The sequence below is a fragment of the Pagrus major genome, chromosome 17 (genome assembly GCF_040436345.1).
Source record: "Pagrus major chromosome 17, Pma_NU_1.0".
Taxonomy (NCBI): domain Eukaryota; kingdom Metazoa; phylum Chordata; class Actinopteri; order Spariformes; family Sparidae; genus Pagrus; species Pagrus major.
In genome coordinates, this window is record NC_133231.1 from 5,128,789 (window position 1) to 5,148,402 (window position 19,614).

At 42.9% G+C, this 19,614-nt stretch overlaps 1 protein-coding gene across 3 annotated transcripts in view; it reads right to left on the minus strand.

Annotated features, from left to right (window-relative positions):
- The window catches only part of LOC141011735 (intermembrane lipid transfer protein VPS13B-like), a 353,303-nt gene that overhangs the window by 186,169 nt on the left and 147,520 nt on the right, over positions 1-19,614 (minus strand). For all 3 annotated transcript variants that reach the window (XM_073484997.1, XM_073484995.1, XM_073484996.1), the window contains exon 22: positions 11,971-12,104. In XM_073484997.1, the coding sequence (XP_073341098.1) occupies positions 11,971-12,104 (134 nt within the window). The remainder of the gene's footprint in view (positions 1-11,970; positions 12,105-19,614) is intronic.

Sequence of the window (19,614 nt, forward strand, 5' to 3'; positions counted from 1 at the left end):
AGCGTCTTCTCTTCTTGAATAATTTTTCAGCAGCACAGCTGTCTTGCTGCACAATTCTGACAGCGCTAAACACAATCTCTGTCACAGTCATCTAACTTGGACCCAGGCAGTGAACTACGTGTCAGAAAGTTATCCTGTGGCGCTGTGGTCAGATCCGCTGTTAGGCTCATTGTTTTCAATCACTGCAGGGAAGAGAAACTTGGAGGCTCCAGCTCTGTACAGACCTCAGCACAGCACAAACCCTGTGGGCCAAGATCACCTCTCTGTGGAGCGACCCCACAACATGTGAAACACACACACACTCGCACACTCAAGCACGTATCTTCTGACACATTTTTCCCTCATTTTCTCGACTGCACACACACTTGAACACACACAATAAGCAAACCACGACACACAGGAAATCACCCAGAGATAGAGGAGAGGAAATTAGAAACACCCTCCCAGCATCCCGGGTGAAAACATTTGCAACTCTGGAACAGAAAAATCTCAGCGGAGAAATCGGCAGCAAACGGAAAACATATCCCTTTGTTTTTAAAAACCTGATACCTCTCCAAATGTAATCTTCCTGTTCCTGCACCAGACGGGACACTGTGTTTCCTAAGTGGCCGGTCAGATGAACAGAAGGTCCACAGAGCACAACCCCCCCCCTCTGGATACCCCACCCACTGTTAACCTCCTGCTACCCCTTCTTCTGCACATCCTCCTGCATTCAGCTCTGTCCAAAAACACATTTGGAATTGTGAGTGTAATAGTAAATAGAGTAAAAACAGTGTAAATAGTGTCTCCCTGTAAATTAACATGATTAATGTGTGTATCTGAAGATGACACTGTGCAGATGTGTGTTGTGGTTCATGGATATACACAAATTAAGTTTTTCCTGCAACCTCAGAAAGCAGCTCTCCCCCTCTGATGTCTACGAGAAAGGCATCTAAGCATGATGCCTCCTGACAACAGATAGGCTAGGTCTCACCCACATGCCACCGCAAGCAATAAGCTCGTGGCCTGGCACAGCAGCACGGCCAGGCAGCCAGCCATCCCTGTGGCCCTGCATTCCTCTCTTCTAACACTGCTTACAGAAGCTGACAAGCGCTGGAGGTCTCCTTAGCTGAGGTGGAAATCTGCAAAAATAAACGCTTTAGGTGACATGAAGGCTTTGTTTGTTTCTGCTGGCCCGGCTGTTTGTGTTAGCGCGGTGGGTTAATTGCGACTTTGATCGCTGCGTTTATTGATCCAGCAGTGGCCTTAGGAGTGCGGCTGGCCTGGTCTGCCTCGGCTGCTCTCACCCCTGATCTCAAACAATCACACCTCCACTACCCCCGCATAGTGAGCCACTACAGATGGAGTCCAGGGGGTGGCCACACCAAACTAGGGCTGAGGATGCACGGCCAAGGACAATAAGGATGGAGTGTCTTAGTTTAGGTGAGAGAGACTACCTGTTAATTTGGAATGGGGTGAATTTGACTGGAATGGACTGGGTTTTAAGATCAGACAATGTGTCATGCAAATTCATGGTACAGCTGACAGTTTAGACAAAAGCCCTCGCCTACAAAAGACAGGTAATCAGGCTGGACTGTAGTTTGTTCAAATGTAAGAAATAGGCTTGGCTCAGTTTATCTACAGTAGTGGTATGGCCAGACAATTTTTCTCTGGGCCAGCTGAAGTGAGTTGAGGTGGCTGCAATTATGTTATGCAGTATGTAATAGTTGGCCAAGTTGGATCAGATGGTGATGGACTGCAGATGAAAAGAGCTTTTATTGGCTAACTCTGGCAAATTTTCACCACTATTGATTTATGCAGTGTGACTGAATCAAGTAGGCCAAACTGGGCTGTTCTGAACCTCAGCTGATTTGACCTGTGTTTGGCACAGCTTCCCCCCGTGTCCCAAGACAAAGGGTGGATGCATGCTCCAACAATTTAACCAGATTCACCTCCACCAGGCTTTCCAAAACACTTCCAGAAGATCAGGGTGAAACCCACCATCATTTCTCCCTGACAATTTTTAGAACATTCCAATCCTGATATTGTAGCTGCTGTGAGTTTTTATCCTAATGAAAATCAGTTCCAGGTCTCCGGGCCTCTGAGGTTCAAGAGGTTACAGACACAAGAGAATCCCGGTAAGCACTTTTCCAGTTCAGTCCGGTGAGAGGGTCAAATATGTGTGTGCGTCTATAATAGCTGTGAGGTCATCAGTGTATTGACACAGCAGCAGATGATGGAATGGGACTCTGGCCACACATGCACATGAGCGCTCCCATCAGCATGTGCACACAGATACACACAAACACAGTGTTCTCACCCGGTAAACAGCTAATGACACATCTACTGTTAGACTGTGCGGTCTTGATTTAGATCAGGCGATACCAGAGAGGATGAGTGTGTAATCAGGAGAGAATGTACACCCATTCTCTCACTCTCTTCATGTTCGTTCAGTACTTCTGCTGTATCCCCATCTCTGTTCTTCCTTCTCTCTTTCCTCCCAATCTGCTCTCTGTGTGGAGATATTTGTGTAAACTCAATGACAGGAGAGACACACTGTGCCCTGCCCTTAGCATTACCCCTCTTTCTGTTCGCACAACAGCCAATCAGTACCTAGCTTTCTATCAGAAAAGTAAGAACTGCAAGCTTTAATACAAGTACTTAGAGATAAACAACAGTGTGCCAAGCACTTAGATTTTATCTCAGTTTCCGCCTGATTGAAAAACTTTTATTTTTTTTGCAACAAGGTATGCTAGAACACAGATCTACAAGAGTTAAAAATGTCAAGGTCAAATGATTGGCCTGCATCAAGCAAAGAAAACAATTAAGGAGGTTGCTGAAACTACTAAAATTGGGTTAAGAACTGCTCAAAGCATTATTAAAACCTGGAGGAATAGTGGTAAACCATCATCTTCGAGGAAGAAATGTGGTAGAAAAAAAATCTTGAATGATCGTGATCGGAGATCACTTAAACGTTTAGTGAAATCAAATTGTAAAATATCAGTAGTAGAACTCACGGCTGTGTTTAATATTGAAAGTAAGAGCATTTCCAGACGCACAATGTGAAGAGAACTCAAGAGATTGGGACTAAACAGCTGTGTAACCATCATCCGTGTAGCACTCATCAGTGAGGCTAATCGGAAACAAAGGTCATGTGGTCTGATGTGTCCAGATTTACCCTGTTCCAGAGTGATGGGCACATCAGGGTAAGAAGAGAGGGGGATGAAGTGATGCACCCATCACGCCTAGTGCCTACTGTACAAGCCTGTGGGGCAGTGATATGATCTGGGGTTGATTCAGTTGGTCAGGTCTAGGTTCAGCAACATTATGTGCCTAAAAAATGTCGTAAGCTGACTACCTAAATATACTGAATGACCAGGTTTTTCCATCAATGGATTTTTTCTTCCCTGATGGCATGGGCATATTCCAAGATGGCAATGCCATGATTCATCGGGCTCAAATTGTGAAAGAGTGGTTCAGGGAGCATGAGACATCATTTTCACACATAGCTTGGCCACCACAGATTCCAGACCTTAACCCCATTGAGAATCTTTGGGATGTGCTGGTGAAGACTTTATGCAGCAGCCTGACTCTCCCATCACCAATACAAGATCTTGGCAAAAAAATTATGCAACTCTGGACGGAAATAAATGTTGTGACATTGCATAAGCTTATCAAAACGATGCCATGGCGAATGTGTGCCATAATCAAAGCTAAAGGCGGTCCAACCAAATATTAGAGTGTGTGACTTTTTTTTGGGCCAGGCAGTGTATGTGGATACCGGTCAGAGAGGGAGTTTGTTTGGTGTGTCTTCCAGTATTGAAGTCAAACAAGCACGACATATTTGAAAAAGAGTATTAAAAAATATTCAGAGGACCTTTAAGAGAATGTACTGGGGAGTGTGTGGCAAGCTTTTCTTTTGAAAGGGTGATAACAGATTAATTTAATTACTGAATTGTCCCGATTTAGGTGTTTTTTAAGGCTTTTAGGGCTTTTCCTACTCAGTGGGTAGGTTATGTGCCATATTCATGGATGGAGCTGTTCACTGAGATTAATCGTAATTAATTAATCGTAACTTTTGATCCAAAACATTATCAGTATAGGGTGCCTATATGGGTCCCAGGGAAATTGAGTGGGTCCCCAATAATGTTTGTGATTTTTGCCTAATTGTAGTGTTAAACTCATATTCAATGTTATATGGTTAAAATGATTGTTATATTCACATATATTTAAATGAATCTTAAAATTAAACAACTAAAAAACTAATATGCCAAATCTGAAAACAGAACAATGTCACATCAAGGACTGCCCCCTGAAACTCTATAAGTCTGTCAGTCAGCGTGCATTACAAAAACAGGATCAAACATAAAACTTGCAAAAATGCACAGGGATAACATTTCACTGAGGAATTATAAATAAGGGGAACCATTATTAACCATTAAATATATTTTTATATTAGCTGGCACACTTGCTTTAACAAACTCCAACTGATGCTTGGAAGGTCATTGGATAGCGGTTAACTGATGAGAGAAGCTGCAATTTGCACCTAAATGTCAGCTCTGGTCTGACAGCGATGCCAGCACCCCGGCAGGAATGACGCTCCATGTTGCACCTGGATTTTATACCTCAACTATGAACAGGACTGTGTGGAAATCTCATGTTTTAACATCACAGATGACTACAGGAAAAACACTCTCATATAGGCTCACATAGCCCTATCGCATAATCAGGATACACTTGTCAGAAAAGTCTATTTCAATGGTTTCGACATGGCGTGTACCCTGAATGTTAAAGCGTCATCCATCACCATCGACATGAGTAACAGCATACAGCATTACAGCAAAGATCAGAGCTGATCATTCTTGACTGTTGCAGCTTTGATTGTTGGAAAAAAATCTGTGTCCAGGATTGGTCTTGTTGCCGCAGAAAGTAGCATGTCACGATTATTGAGATTATGCACAAAGTATATAGATGTTAAGAAATAGTGACCGGCAGCGGTTTTCGTTTATTATAATTATTATTATTTAAACATGGATTTGTTGTTCACAATGTAGCATTATCAGGGAAAAAATATGGTGCATCCTTTGGATGCATTGATAGTGAATTTACTTTCATATTTTAATGCATCATTTTTTAGAGTTAGACTTAGACGCGGAGCTTGGCAGGACAATAAACCGGCTGTAATGTAACATGAGTCAGTCGGCAACTGAGTGAGCTAGTATCAGTTGGATAACTAAAGACGTCCTTAGTTTGGAGATCTTATAGTCTTGAAGGACAAAAAAAGCTGGACAGCAAGACAAAGGGTAGAGGTTGTGCTACGTCGTAAAATAGCACCAATTGGTAGTTTTGATATTGGTAGGTACTTAAAAAGTAAAGGCAGACAGGGCAGAGAGGGTCATCAAAAAATCAGATCGGAACTGAAAAAAGTGGATCAAAGCATCTCTCATAATTAATGCAAATGATTTAGATGAGATCCTCAGGGCTTGTGACATGACCATGTAAGTTGACCATGTTTTACCCCAATCCACAAACAAAAACACGGTGTTTAAAGTGGCACAAAATTGAACTTGTATTTGCAAATCATTTGGAAAATTGTGGGATCTGACAGACAGGGAGGATGAGGTGTTGAGTGGAGGGATGATAGGATAGAGAAGGGGGGGCAGAGGATGAAGTAATGTGCCTGCAGAAGGCGCTCCAGCCGGGGGTCAGATCCTGTTCATGGAAACCATCTGGCAAGCTCGATCTGAGCCACACCAAACATACAGCATACATAATCCTCCTTTCTATCTCTTTCTCTCCCCTTCCTCCTGCCTTCAAACTCACCTTCTGCCCATTTTTTCTCCTCCCTCCTTGTGTCTTAACATCCATCTCCTTTCCAATACTTTATCTTTTCTACTCCACTGAATTTTCTCTTCTTTCCCTCTCAAAAATATCCTACTCATTAATGCATGGCAGCTGCAGGGAGCAGTGTTACTTCATTTTTCCATGGCAACGGTCTCTCTGTTTCAGCAGATCCCATTTCAGTTTTGGTAGCAACGTTCTCCTTTGCCAGCACTGAACACATTAATGTGTTAAATAGAAGGAATTATTGCAGAATTCCTGAAATAGAATCACCATCCTGATCACTTGCAATTATTATCAGGGCCCAGAGAGAACATGGGTGTCCTCTGGGAGAACCGGAAGGCGAGAAGGGAAGATGACAGGATGAAAAAGGGTAAGGGCATGGGGGGTGACATAGGCAGGAAATAAGCAGGGACAGAAACCCAGTGGACAGAGAAGGACAAAAGAGGTAAGAACACGGGAGGCAAAGAGAAGAGTTTAGGAGTTGGACTGCATGCAGAGAGTAACAAAATGAGCTAGAGTGAGAGAAGGAAGTAAAAGTTCAGAATGCTAAGGCTGAGGGCAAGTGGCCATTATAAGATGTGCCAGGCCACTCTGGCCAGGGTGACAACTGCAGTACTGCCCGTCAGCCCTAATGTGAAGCGACTACTAAAATAACACCACCTACACGTTATAGCCCTGCATGACCAAAAACTTAGCTGCCTCCACAGGGAAATCACACACGCGCTCCCTTTCCCTCATTGTGGGCATGACACAGATGATCTGTGCTGTACGTAATGTCAAGAAGACACCATCTTGGGCCTGAGGGGCTCAGTTTGGATGGTTTGTCCCTCTGACCTCACCATGCCTGTTGCAATGGTATGACAAAGATTCTGGCTCTTTCAATCTTTTCAATGTCTTTTTCTACCACATCCACATTTGTCTTTCTCTCAGACCTTTTCCTCACATATAGATATTTTCTAAATCAATATTTTCCTCCGCTGTTTCAAACAAAAATCCTGTCCACATGACTTTTGTTTTACAAAGTATCTTCCTACACACAAGAATATAAATACTCAAACAAGCATGCCGGGCCAGTAGGTGGCGATCAAGGCTACATCAACAATACTTAAAATACCAGAGAAGAACATTCATAAACGTGCGCAGTGAGCTGATTTTCCTTAAGCAGTAGCAAAGTCCTCATAGGCTAGTCTCGCCACTTAGAAGCCATTTTTGCTACGACCCTGGCAGCTTTTTCTGGCTAACAAGATGAGGCCCCTATTGAAATGAATGGGGAGGGAGCCATAACTTTACTTTCGGTGGTCACCAGGACAAAACTGAATGTAGAGGATCATCAGTCACATCTGACGAAAATCACTTAAAATGTTTGCTTACTGTGGCCCAAAATAAGGTTCAAAACACTTTATTTTTACATGTCATACTTCTACTATGCATGCACAAGGTTTCACAATACCAACTTCTTTTATGGCTTAATCTTGAGTGCTGTCACGCTGTCAGCTTATCTCATCAGAGCACTTGAACAAATGCAAGAGTTAATGTCCTTTTTAATGTCTTTTAATATGCATTAGCACATTTTGTCAAATGCGAAGCCTTCTCTCCCATGCTTATTTGTCTGCAGTCCATCTGCACTCACTTCTTCCTGCCACGGTGGCGGTGAAGAGAGTGTCCTCGTTCCCCTCTCACTGTAGCATTTTACATTGTCTCATATCTTGTTCTCACAGTTAGCAAAGCGCTCTCACTCAGGCTATTTTAGTAGGTAGCTAGCAGGGCGTGCACATAGTCTCAACTAGGATTAACTGTTTCTGTGCTAGTGAAGAGAGTGTTCCCGCTCCGCTCTCACCGTAGTGTTGTGCAATGCCTTACATTCTCTTCTTATGGGTAGCAGAGTGCTCATGGGCTCTGTCATTCGCATGGCACTGGCTTGCCTGTAGCTAGATTAATGGCAGTCAGAACTTGTGCCTGCTAGTGCTTTTTTCAGGTGCACTTTGGCCTTTTGACCTTGACTGTTCCTCCTTACAAAGAATATTTGAAGGAGCTGCATGAGTGCATGCAAATACGTTTATGGCTTGTCCAAGTCCATTTTGCAAGTTAAACAGTGGATAATGTTTGCGCAAAGTAAGGCGCATGTTCCACTGTATCTGCACGGATCTCAGTCTGTGGATCCGGCGGGACGGGTCATAAGAATTATCATTCTAATCAATAGTGGATGGGATGCAGGTGGGTGAAATACGTCTTAAATGAGGAAAACATTAATGACAGTACCTGCAGTGATCTTCCAACAGCAGAAAAGATGTGTCTCTCCCTCAACATGCACACTTGCGCACGAGAAACAGCTGAAAAGGTTTTTTTTTCCCCTGTTAAAACGGTCTTTTTTCCATCAAGATGGCAAGTTTTTCCTCACTCGAATCGAGGGTCTAAGGACAGAGGATGTCGTTCACTGTACAGACTGTAAAGCCAGACTGTAAAGTTGTGAACCCGCCCGTGTAGGTGCATCTTACTATCTGATTAATGTGTCCTTTAAATATCAGGAAAAACATTGCACTATTGACTTTAAACCAGTTTTTTGTTGGTCTATAGCACAGCGGCTTCCTGCTGCCTCAAGATAGCAGTCCACCATCAGTCGGCCTGACCACATCTGATTTTAAGACCAACACGCACACAGGTCGGCGCAGGTACATTTGCTATTTATTTGCCTCAGCCTTATGAGATAGGTACTTGGGATTCCTTGTGACTCTGTTGTCATAAGTCATTCAGTGATAAGCACTGCCTCTGGCAGTCAGGAAGGATGAAATAGAATGAAAGTTACGGATGTCACCACGGTTCAAGGCCTCAGTTCATTATTCCTGTGGATGTCAAAATGAATCAACTACTGTTTAAAAATGTGGGAAGCCCTTTATGTCCAAGCAGTGATTCACACAGCTTTATGTGTAAACTGAGCCATTTCTCTTTGAGCCAGCCGCCTAGTCTGTTTTCAACATTAGCTGCTTGTCTGTCTTTATCATTGACAGCTTCTTGAGGAGATTAAATGAAGTTCTTTGATGGCTTTGGATGGATCACAAATAATGTTACGGCTGTTTTCGTTGCAGGATGAATATTGCCGATCATTCATATTGAGGTAACAGGAGAAGAGGGTCTTACATACTGAAATAGATAGGAATGTACTGGATTTCAACTCATAGAGGAACCATGGCTCTGAATCATTTCTGGGGTTTGGTTGCAGCACTCAGCTACAGATAGAGCATGACACTCATAGATTCAGATAATAATCTGTGCCCTAACCATGCATGACGGGACATCACCAGGAATCAATGCTAACTCTGTCTGTCATTGAAAAAGACAAGTATGGTGTAAAGAATGACTTTGGAGCAGAAAGCTACAAATAGAAACAGTGCATGTTCTGCTTTTTCCAGCTGCTATTCTGGTTTTAGACTTTGAGTGGGATATGTGTCTTAGACATTACATAAGCTATATTCAAGTATAGGGTCACACTGTAATGAAATGCCCAGTGCAGTGGGACAGAATTGCTTGCACAGATTTTTGAGGTTAAGCTGTTCCTTGAGGTAAGATAAGGGATGATGCAGCAAAGTGCATTAGATCTTGAACAACTTCACTGTGTGATCCAAAAGTGTGATACTAAAATGAAAAAATGTTTTATTCCCATTGTTCTTTGCTATTTGAGAACTGCTGACACCAATGGAACAAATGACAACAGACAACAGCTGAAAATAAAAACCTCATGTTACCACAACTTTTCCTTTTTCCATAATCACTATTTTCTTACCTACTCCTATTAAAATGAGCTCACAGTCTAGCATCTCTGAAAGACCTGTACCTCCATTGTCTCCTGCAAATGACAAAGCATCATGACTGCATGTGAGACCAGAACTAAGATGTTTTTAAACCACTTTACACAATCTCCAGCTATCACGTGTCCATATTCTGTTTAAACAGCCTTAAGTGGTCTCAGCAGCCGTAGAATAATAAATACTTTTGTAGCATTCTCTCCCCCAAACTCATTCCCCCACCTTTCCTCGTAGTCGTCTCTCTACTGTAAAAGACGGAGAAAGCCCCACATGCCAAATTGGGCACATGTGCAGCAGAAGTGTGAGCCATTAGGTATTCTGTTTACACCACACTAAAATAAATGGAGTGGTTTAAGTTTGGGGATATCCAAGGCCTGGGGTACCAGCTGTCGGGTCTTTCGGTTTGGTCCGCTTCCACTCCCATGTCAACAGGACAGACTGTTTCCTAATTACTGCTGTAGTACGTGGTGTGGTCCCAGTCGCACAGCCGAAGGGGACAGAGAAAAGTGGAGGCAATGACGGGCTCAGCAAACTATTAGAGGGTTGAGTTAACTTTTGTGGAAGAACTGTAAACAGCTCAACGGGCTGACATGGGACCTGGGCTTTGAAACATTATTTTAATTTACATGCGTCATGCTTTCTTTCATGTTTGACTGACACCAGTTTGTGTGGTCCTAGCAATAAGAATTAAGAGGAATTAAGAATTGTTGTTGGACTTTAAATTCACACAGAAATGAACCTATGAGCGATATTCCAATTAAAGAATGATTTAGTTTACCTGGTCTTCTCTGCTACCATGAATAAACTTGTTTAGATAAAACTTCTGTGATGACCTGCCTGCATAAACAATGGCACACCGCTGAAAAGTTATAAAAATAGAATCCAGTGAAGTTATGATCTGTGAGATGATAGTCTGTTGACATCACAAGTCTGAATCTGACTGTGTGCCAACAGAAAAAACCAACAGTAAAAGAATACTTCCATGGTGCAGTGATCTGTAGGATATCTACGGCATTCTGATCAGGTCTCTCATCATGAAAACATGAACCTAACTGTTGTATTTTAACACAGTTCGGATGTTTACAGGGGCCAAACCAAAAACCAGGATATTTAGATAACAAAAATACAAAATTAATTATCTGGGTAAATGTGGTAACCGTCTTCACAGTAATGTTTGCACACTGTGGACCAGCAGTAATAAATGAACCTAACACACTAGACAACACAAAAGACGTCCATATGCCCCAATCAGTAACGTACCACATGAGCACTATGTGCGTAGACACACACACATGTGCATACACCATGACGTTCTGTTCCTGCATCAATTGGAGCCCTGTCAGGGAGTTGTCAGCACTTCCTGATGCACTTCAGATGGGGCTGGTTGTGATGTGGGCTCTGCTAACTGGTGCAGTCAAGATGCAGTGAGCAGCCACACAATGGGAGCACTTAACTATCCAGTTAGACACTTAAACAGACGGACAGGGACATCCACCAAGCCAGCCAGTCAACCAGAAAGTCAGTCCGCCACAAAGGCACATGAGACATTACGTATGTATCTGTATGTAAAACAGGCTAATGGGCTAACAGCTAACAGAGGTCCCTGGAAGCCATATGGCCACAACCACAGAGAGAGCTTAAGCTGGGCCGGGCTAAGCTAAACCTCAGTGCTTTAAAATAACAAAGGAGAGACAGAGGAGGACAGGGAGAGGGGTTAATGGTCTCTAAAGTAGATATGGGACTATGTATAGCTGCTCCTGGACATGTCTGACAGCCAATAACTTCTGTATAAAGTCAAGTCAAAGAGCAATAAGTTGGCACCCTTGCTGTTGCTTGAACCCCAAAGTTGAAGTTTAGTATATAATAAGAGACCAAGACATTTAGACCTTGTTTAAACTTGGTTTTAAAATGTGTCTTTGGCGATTCAATCACAAGGACAGCACTAAATACAAGTGTTAACGACCACCGAGATGCATTGTGAACCGATCCCTCAAACCACTGGCTGAGATGGTTGGGGACACATCCGACCACATACACTAATTCATCCTGATGTGTCCCCAGGCGGAAATAAAAGGAAAATACATCATCAATGCAGGATGTGGTGGGTTTTTTTTGGTGAAAGCAAAAATGAATAGGTCCCTACCAATCTCAACAGTTGGAAAAGCCTGTGCATGTATTTGTTCTTGAAACATTATTGTTTCCTTAGCTAGCCCATGCATTGGACTGGGTGATATGGCGAAAATCTCTTATTATTGTATATGTTATTTTATAGATACAGTACAGTACAGCAGTATACCTGCTCTTATACACAAGTGCAACAATATTGGTAGAGAGTACAAATCAGCACCTGTAGAGTAAGGCGTTTAACAGCATCCCAGGCATGGGCGATGAGCTCCTTCATTCTCTCCTCTGAGGTTGTCCATGACTCCTCTGCTGTGTTGTCAGGCATCACCTTCATTGGGATGGACAGGGGACGCGATTCTGGGAAAGAAGAAACGTGAAAAAAACCCAAAAGGCATTGGATTCATACATTGTTTTAAAACAGCTTTTCGTCAACAATCAGTCGTATTTTGGTTTAGCATAATTTTTCAGTTCTATGTCTACCCAGTATTAATGCAAATTCCATTTTAAACTTTTGGTCCTGTTAATAAAAGTAACTGCTTTACCTCAGGAGTACTGTAGCACCCTGTAACACATTATATAAAATCAATATGTGGTCAATGAGACAATGTACTGTCCTGCATTCACCCTTAATTTAACTCTGTTATTTTCATTTACTGTACAGTATCATGTTATATGATGTTTAAGTGACACTTCATTGAGGTGATGTAATGTTGGCACTCAGATTTCTTGTCTCCTACAGAGAGGAGACTATGAGAACTGAGAGAATGCATGCATGCACACACACAAGCACACAGTCCTAGACATGAAATGTCCTGCTGTGGTCCAGACGAAGGCTGATTGTCTGTGCTGACACTCATGGCAACAGCCAAGCACACAAATCACACAGCAACAAGCCCCCACTAGCCTTTGCACTGACCATATGAACTTGAAGGTCCATACACACCCTCAGAGTTCAAGAGACAGTTCTTGTGTGAGAAGGCAGACGGATAAAGGAGAAACTGAGTGTAAGAGAGAGTTGCAGAAGCAGAAACAGACGGAGGCGGAACACGCATTCAACCAGGTTAGCTTGCGGTCTGTGGATGTTAAAGCCATCAGAGGTGAGGGAAAGGGGGTCTCTCTGAAGACACATTAAGACATATTCCATGATTTAAAGGTCTGCCTTGCTCAGCAGGCCTATCCCACAGTCATGAAACGGCGGTGATGTCACAGCATCACCGTGCCTCCTCATACGCAATTCCCCCAAATATCACTAAAACAGCCAAATGAATTGTCATGGCAACACAAATGTGTTGCTGGGGGAATGGGTGAAAAGGATGGTTACTTACCCTGGTTTGTGGCTGCCATGGCAACCTGCCTAAAATGTGTGGGCGGAAGCGTGTGTGAGTATGTGTGTATATACAGCTGAGTGACTAAGGTTACAGGTGCATGTGTGTAAAGTGTGTGTGTGTCTGTGCATTTGTGTGTTTGAGTGTGTAAGTGGAAGAAAGCAGACTGGAGTCCGAGATCATCGTGTCTGGACTCTCTTACAGTATTTTCTCACACTCAGCAGCATCCAGGTGCCTCTGGCATTCATAGACAATGAAACAGACTATATTTGTCATGATGCATACAATCAGTATTACATCATTACATATTAAGCACAGTACATTGAACACACTGTACATTTTGTACATTTAACCATCCATACCATATCTACCTCCACATCCTCAGCTACATTGTTTATGTGAGCCTCGTACACAACCAATTCCAATGTTCATAGACTTTATACAGTCACAGATGGCAAAAATTGACTTTGACAGGACAGATTATGTTTCATGGAATGTCTTTCATTGAGTAATGTGCAAAGAGTGCTGCAGAAACCACTGTGATATCATTGGGTTGTCAATAGTGTTTTGTTATAGAGGGCTGTGTGTGTGTTAGAGTATTCCTGTCACACTGCATTAGAAAGCAGTTTCCTGTTCAGCTCTGCAGGGGATCCATGTAGACATGACAGAACTCTGTGGCTGCTGCTCTCTGTCATGTGGCCGAGCTGTCTAGACTGAGGAGTCTTTACCCCTGGGACTGGGCATGCTGTGTGTGCATATTCATTTTTTTGTCTGTGTGTTCATTTGTAAAACAGGCTGTGACAATATTGTGTTTATGCATATGCACACAAACCAGTGTGTATGTGATAGTGTGGGTGTATCTGATTTTAAGTCCATTGGTGGTTATCGCTGGCAATACCACAGTCTCACTACTTACGTCATAGTCCTGGTTAACCCCCCCCCCCCCCCCCCCCCAACACACACTCCCAGAATACATCCTTGCCCAACCAAACAGTGCCTCACCACATCGGAAAATACAACGCAAACATATATCCACACACATTGCCCTGACAACACACAACAGAAAAAACACAAAAAACAGACCCCAAAATGAGTTCACACTCTCACCAATCATCATTGATGAATTCTTAAAACAAACAGAGACCACCCTTCTGAGCTTCACAAACATCATTCCTGGTCACACACTCACAGGACCATGTCCTTCCAATTTACCAAAATAATCTATTACACACCATGTGAGTGTTAGCGTGAGGGTGGAGTAGACCCTGCGTGTCTAGAAGTTGGACGCTTTGCACAATTACGAATATGCAAGCTTATGCGAGTAGGTATACAGTGTGCAACAATCAGCATGCACTCACATAATCCTGCGTAGCTAATTTTACATTACACAACATGTATTGAGTATTAATACATGTGTACTGTACCATCAGTCACACACGTCAGGTTAAAGCCTGAAATTAGGCCATAGAGAAGGCCATGAGCCGTTGCAGCAATTACCATTAAATTCAACTTATACCCCCCATTCCACCCTGACCTTCACAGCTCCAATCAATACCACCCTCCAAAAATGTAATCTGAGTCATGTTCTAGAGGAACCAATCACTCTTGTGAAGATTATTACTTTTTGGCCAGGCCTCAAGGGTGGTACTGGCTGCAGTTTTCATCTTAAAACTGGTTATTGCCCTACAGCTTTAGACCTTATGGCTAACCTTCACCTGAAATCTTTTTTGACTTGGGGGTAGGCCAGACTGTGAAAGTCCTTCCCCAGAGAGGGTCTGCTAGGCCAATCACAATGTGTGCTAAAGTAAAGCATAGGCAGTAACAATGCAGGGCCAGCCTGCATGCAACTCCCTGCTTTGTTTTAAATACCATTCCAGGACTCTGTTTGTTAATCCTGGGGTCATTATTTGGAATGAAACTGCCATATCTTGTTATAGTGACTTGGCGCCCGCCATTTCTGCAGGGAGCGGATTGAGAAAAAGAGAGAGGCAGGCAGGGACAGAGAATGAGAAAGACAGAGAGAACACAAGAGGTCTAAATTCAAATGAAAGAGAAATATGACAGGAGCGCCCGAAGCTCTTAAACCTGCCCAGGCCTAACAAGTCCTGAGGGTCCTTTTAAAGTGGGGTTATTCCCCCTGTCTCGTGCCATCTCAGCCATGTCCTCATTTTCACCCTCTGTTAGGCCATTAGGCTAATATCTTATTGGCCAAACTCTGACCGTACACCCTGCGCCTCTCCTTCCCTCCTCCATTTAGTTCTCATTCTCTCCAACCACTCCCTCTGTCTTTCTCTCTTAGTGTTCAGCTGGTGTGGGGAGCTGCCAGTCCAGTCCCCCTATAAACATTCTAGTGTTCTGACGGTGGTTATTCACCCTCTTTAACAGCTCCATCACATCTCCCAGCAAGTGAAAGGCCTGGGTCTTTGAAGCCCACAGCCTGAGCATGTGTCAAGTGATCAGAGAAAAGGCAGTGACCAGTGCCCCATCACAACACGTTGACTGTAAGGTGAGAAACAAATCAGTGTTGCCTCATTTCATGATGTACAAACACAACATGGCTGCAGCAGAGTAACACTGCTGTTAAATCTATGAGGGCGTGCGGTGTGGTGAGGGTAAATCGCACATGATACAAATATGCGTTTCCCACTCACAAGTGAAAACACGCACACAAATTCATTCTGATACGCCCACAGTCACACTACACTAACATCATAACATCGGCAGTGAAATTTCCACTACAGATTTAACAGTCTTCATAACAATGGCACAAAGTATCTGTATGTCCTTCTCAAGTGGTTGAGCAAGTCAACCATAAAAACAGCCTCATTGAGGGATCTCAGCATTTCCCCATGCCGCCTGCTATCTTTCTGGTATGTTCCCTATTACAAATGGTTTACAGTGAGTTGAAGTGTTGTATATTCTGTTACAGCTGCGTGCAGAGGCAGCAATAGGGCTCTTTAATAAACCTGCCTGCCTATTTGTTTTGGATGCAAATCGGTGTTTATTTAAATATTTACGCGACTCCATTTGTTATGGCGTTATTGAAGCCGCCATTAAAAAGCGGTGGTGCAGCCAGGCTGACTGAACGGGTGAGGAATTGGGGTGAGAATGTGGCCAGATGACTTAATGCTTTAAAGGTTACAATCTTACCCATTTATTTCTACAACTCTACACACACTGCATCCATGTACACACTGCATGAGAACTCTTTCTGCCAGCTGTGCTTTAAGATACCCCTTAACAGTCAAGGTAAATGTGGAGAAGAGACTATGTGGAGACAGCCTCTGATGTGTCTGGCAGGAGGGAAAGTGAGAAGAGGATCACACATATCATTGCAATCGTCATCACTTTTATCATCATCATCAGGGTGATCATACACAACATGCCTATCCACTCTACACAGGAGAGGAGAGGAGAGGAGAGGAGAGGAGAGGAGAGGAGAGGAGAGGAGAGGAGAGGAGAGGAGAGGAGAGGAGAGGTTCTGCCAGCCAGACCATGACACAACACGCAAAGAATGAAAGCAAAAAGACACGTCTTCTCAGAGTGACACCCAGAGCCCTTGAAACGTCCCTTGTGAAATCATCTCACCCGGTTTTAAATCCCCTCCTGTTCCTCTGTCATCTGAACCGAACCCCCTCCAGTGCACACACTAATCCACGCTACGTCTGAGGAACCGCGACTCAGCAGCAACTTCCCCCTCTGCTCCTCTCACTTCAACCTCGAAAACCACAGCCAACATCCACAAGGCCTAATACCCTTATCATTCATGGAAGCAGAAAAGGGATACATAAGGACAAATCTATTCCCTACTGACGGATAGTCAGTGAGAGGTTTGTATGGGCTCATCACTGTGCAGAGGCCAAAGACTTTCAAATCTAGCGAGCAGAGTCCCACACAGACTACAACCATTCTTCTCAGGGGGGCCTCCTATCTCATTATTCCTCCTTTTTCTTGTTTTCTTTCCCCACTCCAACCATCATTACCTTGATAAATTATTGACTTTACCAGAAAAATTAAACTATATAAATAACTCCACAATGAAAATATTATCCCCTTCTGAAAAGTGCACAGCAGCCAATAAAAACCTGCCTGACTTCCATCAGGCTACTTGGGTTTGGACTATAGTTATGTGTGACTGTGTAGTTCTGCCTGAAGTCCTCTCATCAGTTCTCTCTTTTATATATGTGTATATACGCTTCTTTCTCCAAAATATATTAATCTATATCTGTCCAACCACGAAACCTGGAGTTTCTTTTCTGTTCCCAACACCCCCCCCCCTCTTTTTTTTCTATTACTGACACACTACGGTTAAAATCACAGAAAAGCCATCAGTATAGGAAAGTTTTGTGAGGTCCACAGCCCTGCCCACCACCAGATATTGTCTTCTACCTTGAGATTTACAGCATGAACAATACAAATGTTTTAATTTCTCTCTTTTTCTCTCTAGTCCTCCCAGTAAACAGGAAAATTACATCTAATCCCATCAACCAGACCACTAGCAGAAAGGAACTAAGACAACAGTTCTCGTTCCAACCTTTAGGAAGCGCAGCCAGATCGCAGGATACGTTTCTCAGCACAAGATGTATGTTCTCAGAGCGCCAACGACTAATTTTAGGATTGAAAAAGAAAGCCAGTGAGATCATTACTCTGGTAGATGTTAGAGAACAATGAGAAGCTCGGGACTTGGGAGGCTCTCGATCAAAAACGCAGTGTTGCTGCCAACAAGAACATTCATTAGGGACAAATAAAGAAAATACTTAGAGGCTAGTTTTATGTGAACCAATTTGTGGTGTAATTGTGCGGGCAGACAGAAATCGACCTCAAACTGAGGAGAAACAACTTGTTTTCAAAGTCGTCGTTCCACGGCCTTTCTTATAAAGGATAATTACACAAAAACAACCGTTAACACCTCTGTGATGATGTTACTAAGCAACATTCAAACAAACCTGTGATGTGGGTTAAATGACTTGCCTTGTGTTTAGTATTTAAAAAAGTCAAAAACCTCTGTAGTCTGTCCACCAGAATATTTAGTTGGTCAATATACTTTGACCAGTAACATAAAGCCTAATGGACTGAGCAGAAATTAGCTATCCTATAAGCCAACCACAGCAATACAATTACGAAAAGGGAGAATTTTGAAGAAACAGCTTTTACCACAAAAAACACCTAGACAAGGCTTAAGAATGAGTATTTGTACAGTATGTGTACACAGTATATGTTGTTACAAAAGACTAACCTCCAATTTAAGCAGAAATGTGATTCCTTATGTGAGCAGACCTGTGTGTGTTTAGTAACATGGAAAATATCTATAATATCTTTTACTATATGCTTTGTGTCTCTGTCATCCGTAGGAACTGGATTTGGTCCAATTCAGTCAATGCTGGTTCTGAAAGTCGGTGTCTTGTAACACGTACCCTGTATATTTAACATGTGCAATGACCAAAACCAGAAAGGAAGAGAGACAGAGTGAAATAATTTGTTGCCAAATGGAGCTGAGTGGATATGTGCCCTGAGATTTGAGCTGGGCAGCCACACAGCCCCAGTATGATATCACCTTGCCCTCAGCGCTTTCTGGGGAAATGATCTGCAGTGAACTGGCTCTGTATGTCTCTGTACATTTGCCTACACATTAACAGGCACCTTACAAAAGCCTGCAGGAAAGTCCCTCTTGATTACTACGAAACTGTAGCTAGGCTGAATGTGGTAACAAAACAACATAACACTCTCTTTACATCATAAAAGTGCCAGGCATGCATTCAAATGGCCAATTGAAAGCAGGGACATCTAGCTAGTGCAATTGTTCTGAGTAGGCTTTGAACTGCTAAAAACTCTGAAAATGATTTTCTTCCAGAGGATTAGGATTTTACTGTGATTCCCTGAGGTGATTTCGGTGGGGAAATCACTAGCTCCACTGGAAAACTAGGATAATCAATAGGCATAGGAAAAATTACTCCCACCAGATCATAATCAGGCGAAACAAAACATAGCTCTATATCAATATACCATATATCCAGCACATTGGGTCAATTAATCTTATAACAGTATTTCAAACAACCACACTCTGGACATGTAAACTGTTCACTTAAAGTTTTGAATTGACCACTTTAATTCATGGTTAGAGTACACATTGTGGGCTTCAGTGTGCCTCAGGAGAGGGAGCACATAATCTGGAGCAGAAAATCTGGACTTAAACTTCTAAAGGAACCTCTTGCAGAATAGACAACGTTTGTTTTTTTCAGTGTGTTTCAATAAGGGTGAGGTGAATAATAGAAACTGAAAAAACATGTATGTTATGTTGTAACTTGTTTAAAGGTATGCCATGCAGGATTTGTTGCTGCTGTTTGTAAACACACTATTCAAAGTTGGCGCTACATTTATGTAGAGTTCTGACCTCATGCTGTTATTGGCTAGGAGCTATACACCTACTGCCCAAAGGCTGACACCCAGAAACATCCCGAACACAGCCAAATACTAAGAAAATACAGGCAGAGGGCATGGTCTCTGCCAATGTAGACACTGCCACAGACTCCTAGTGGGTCACA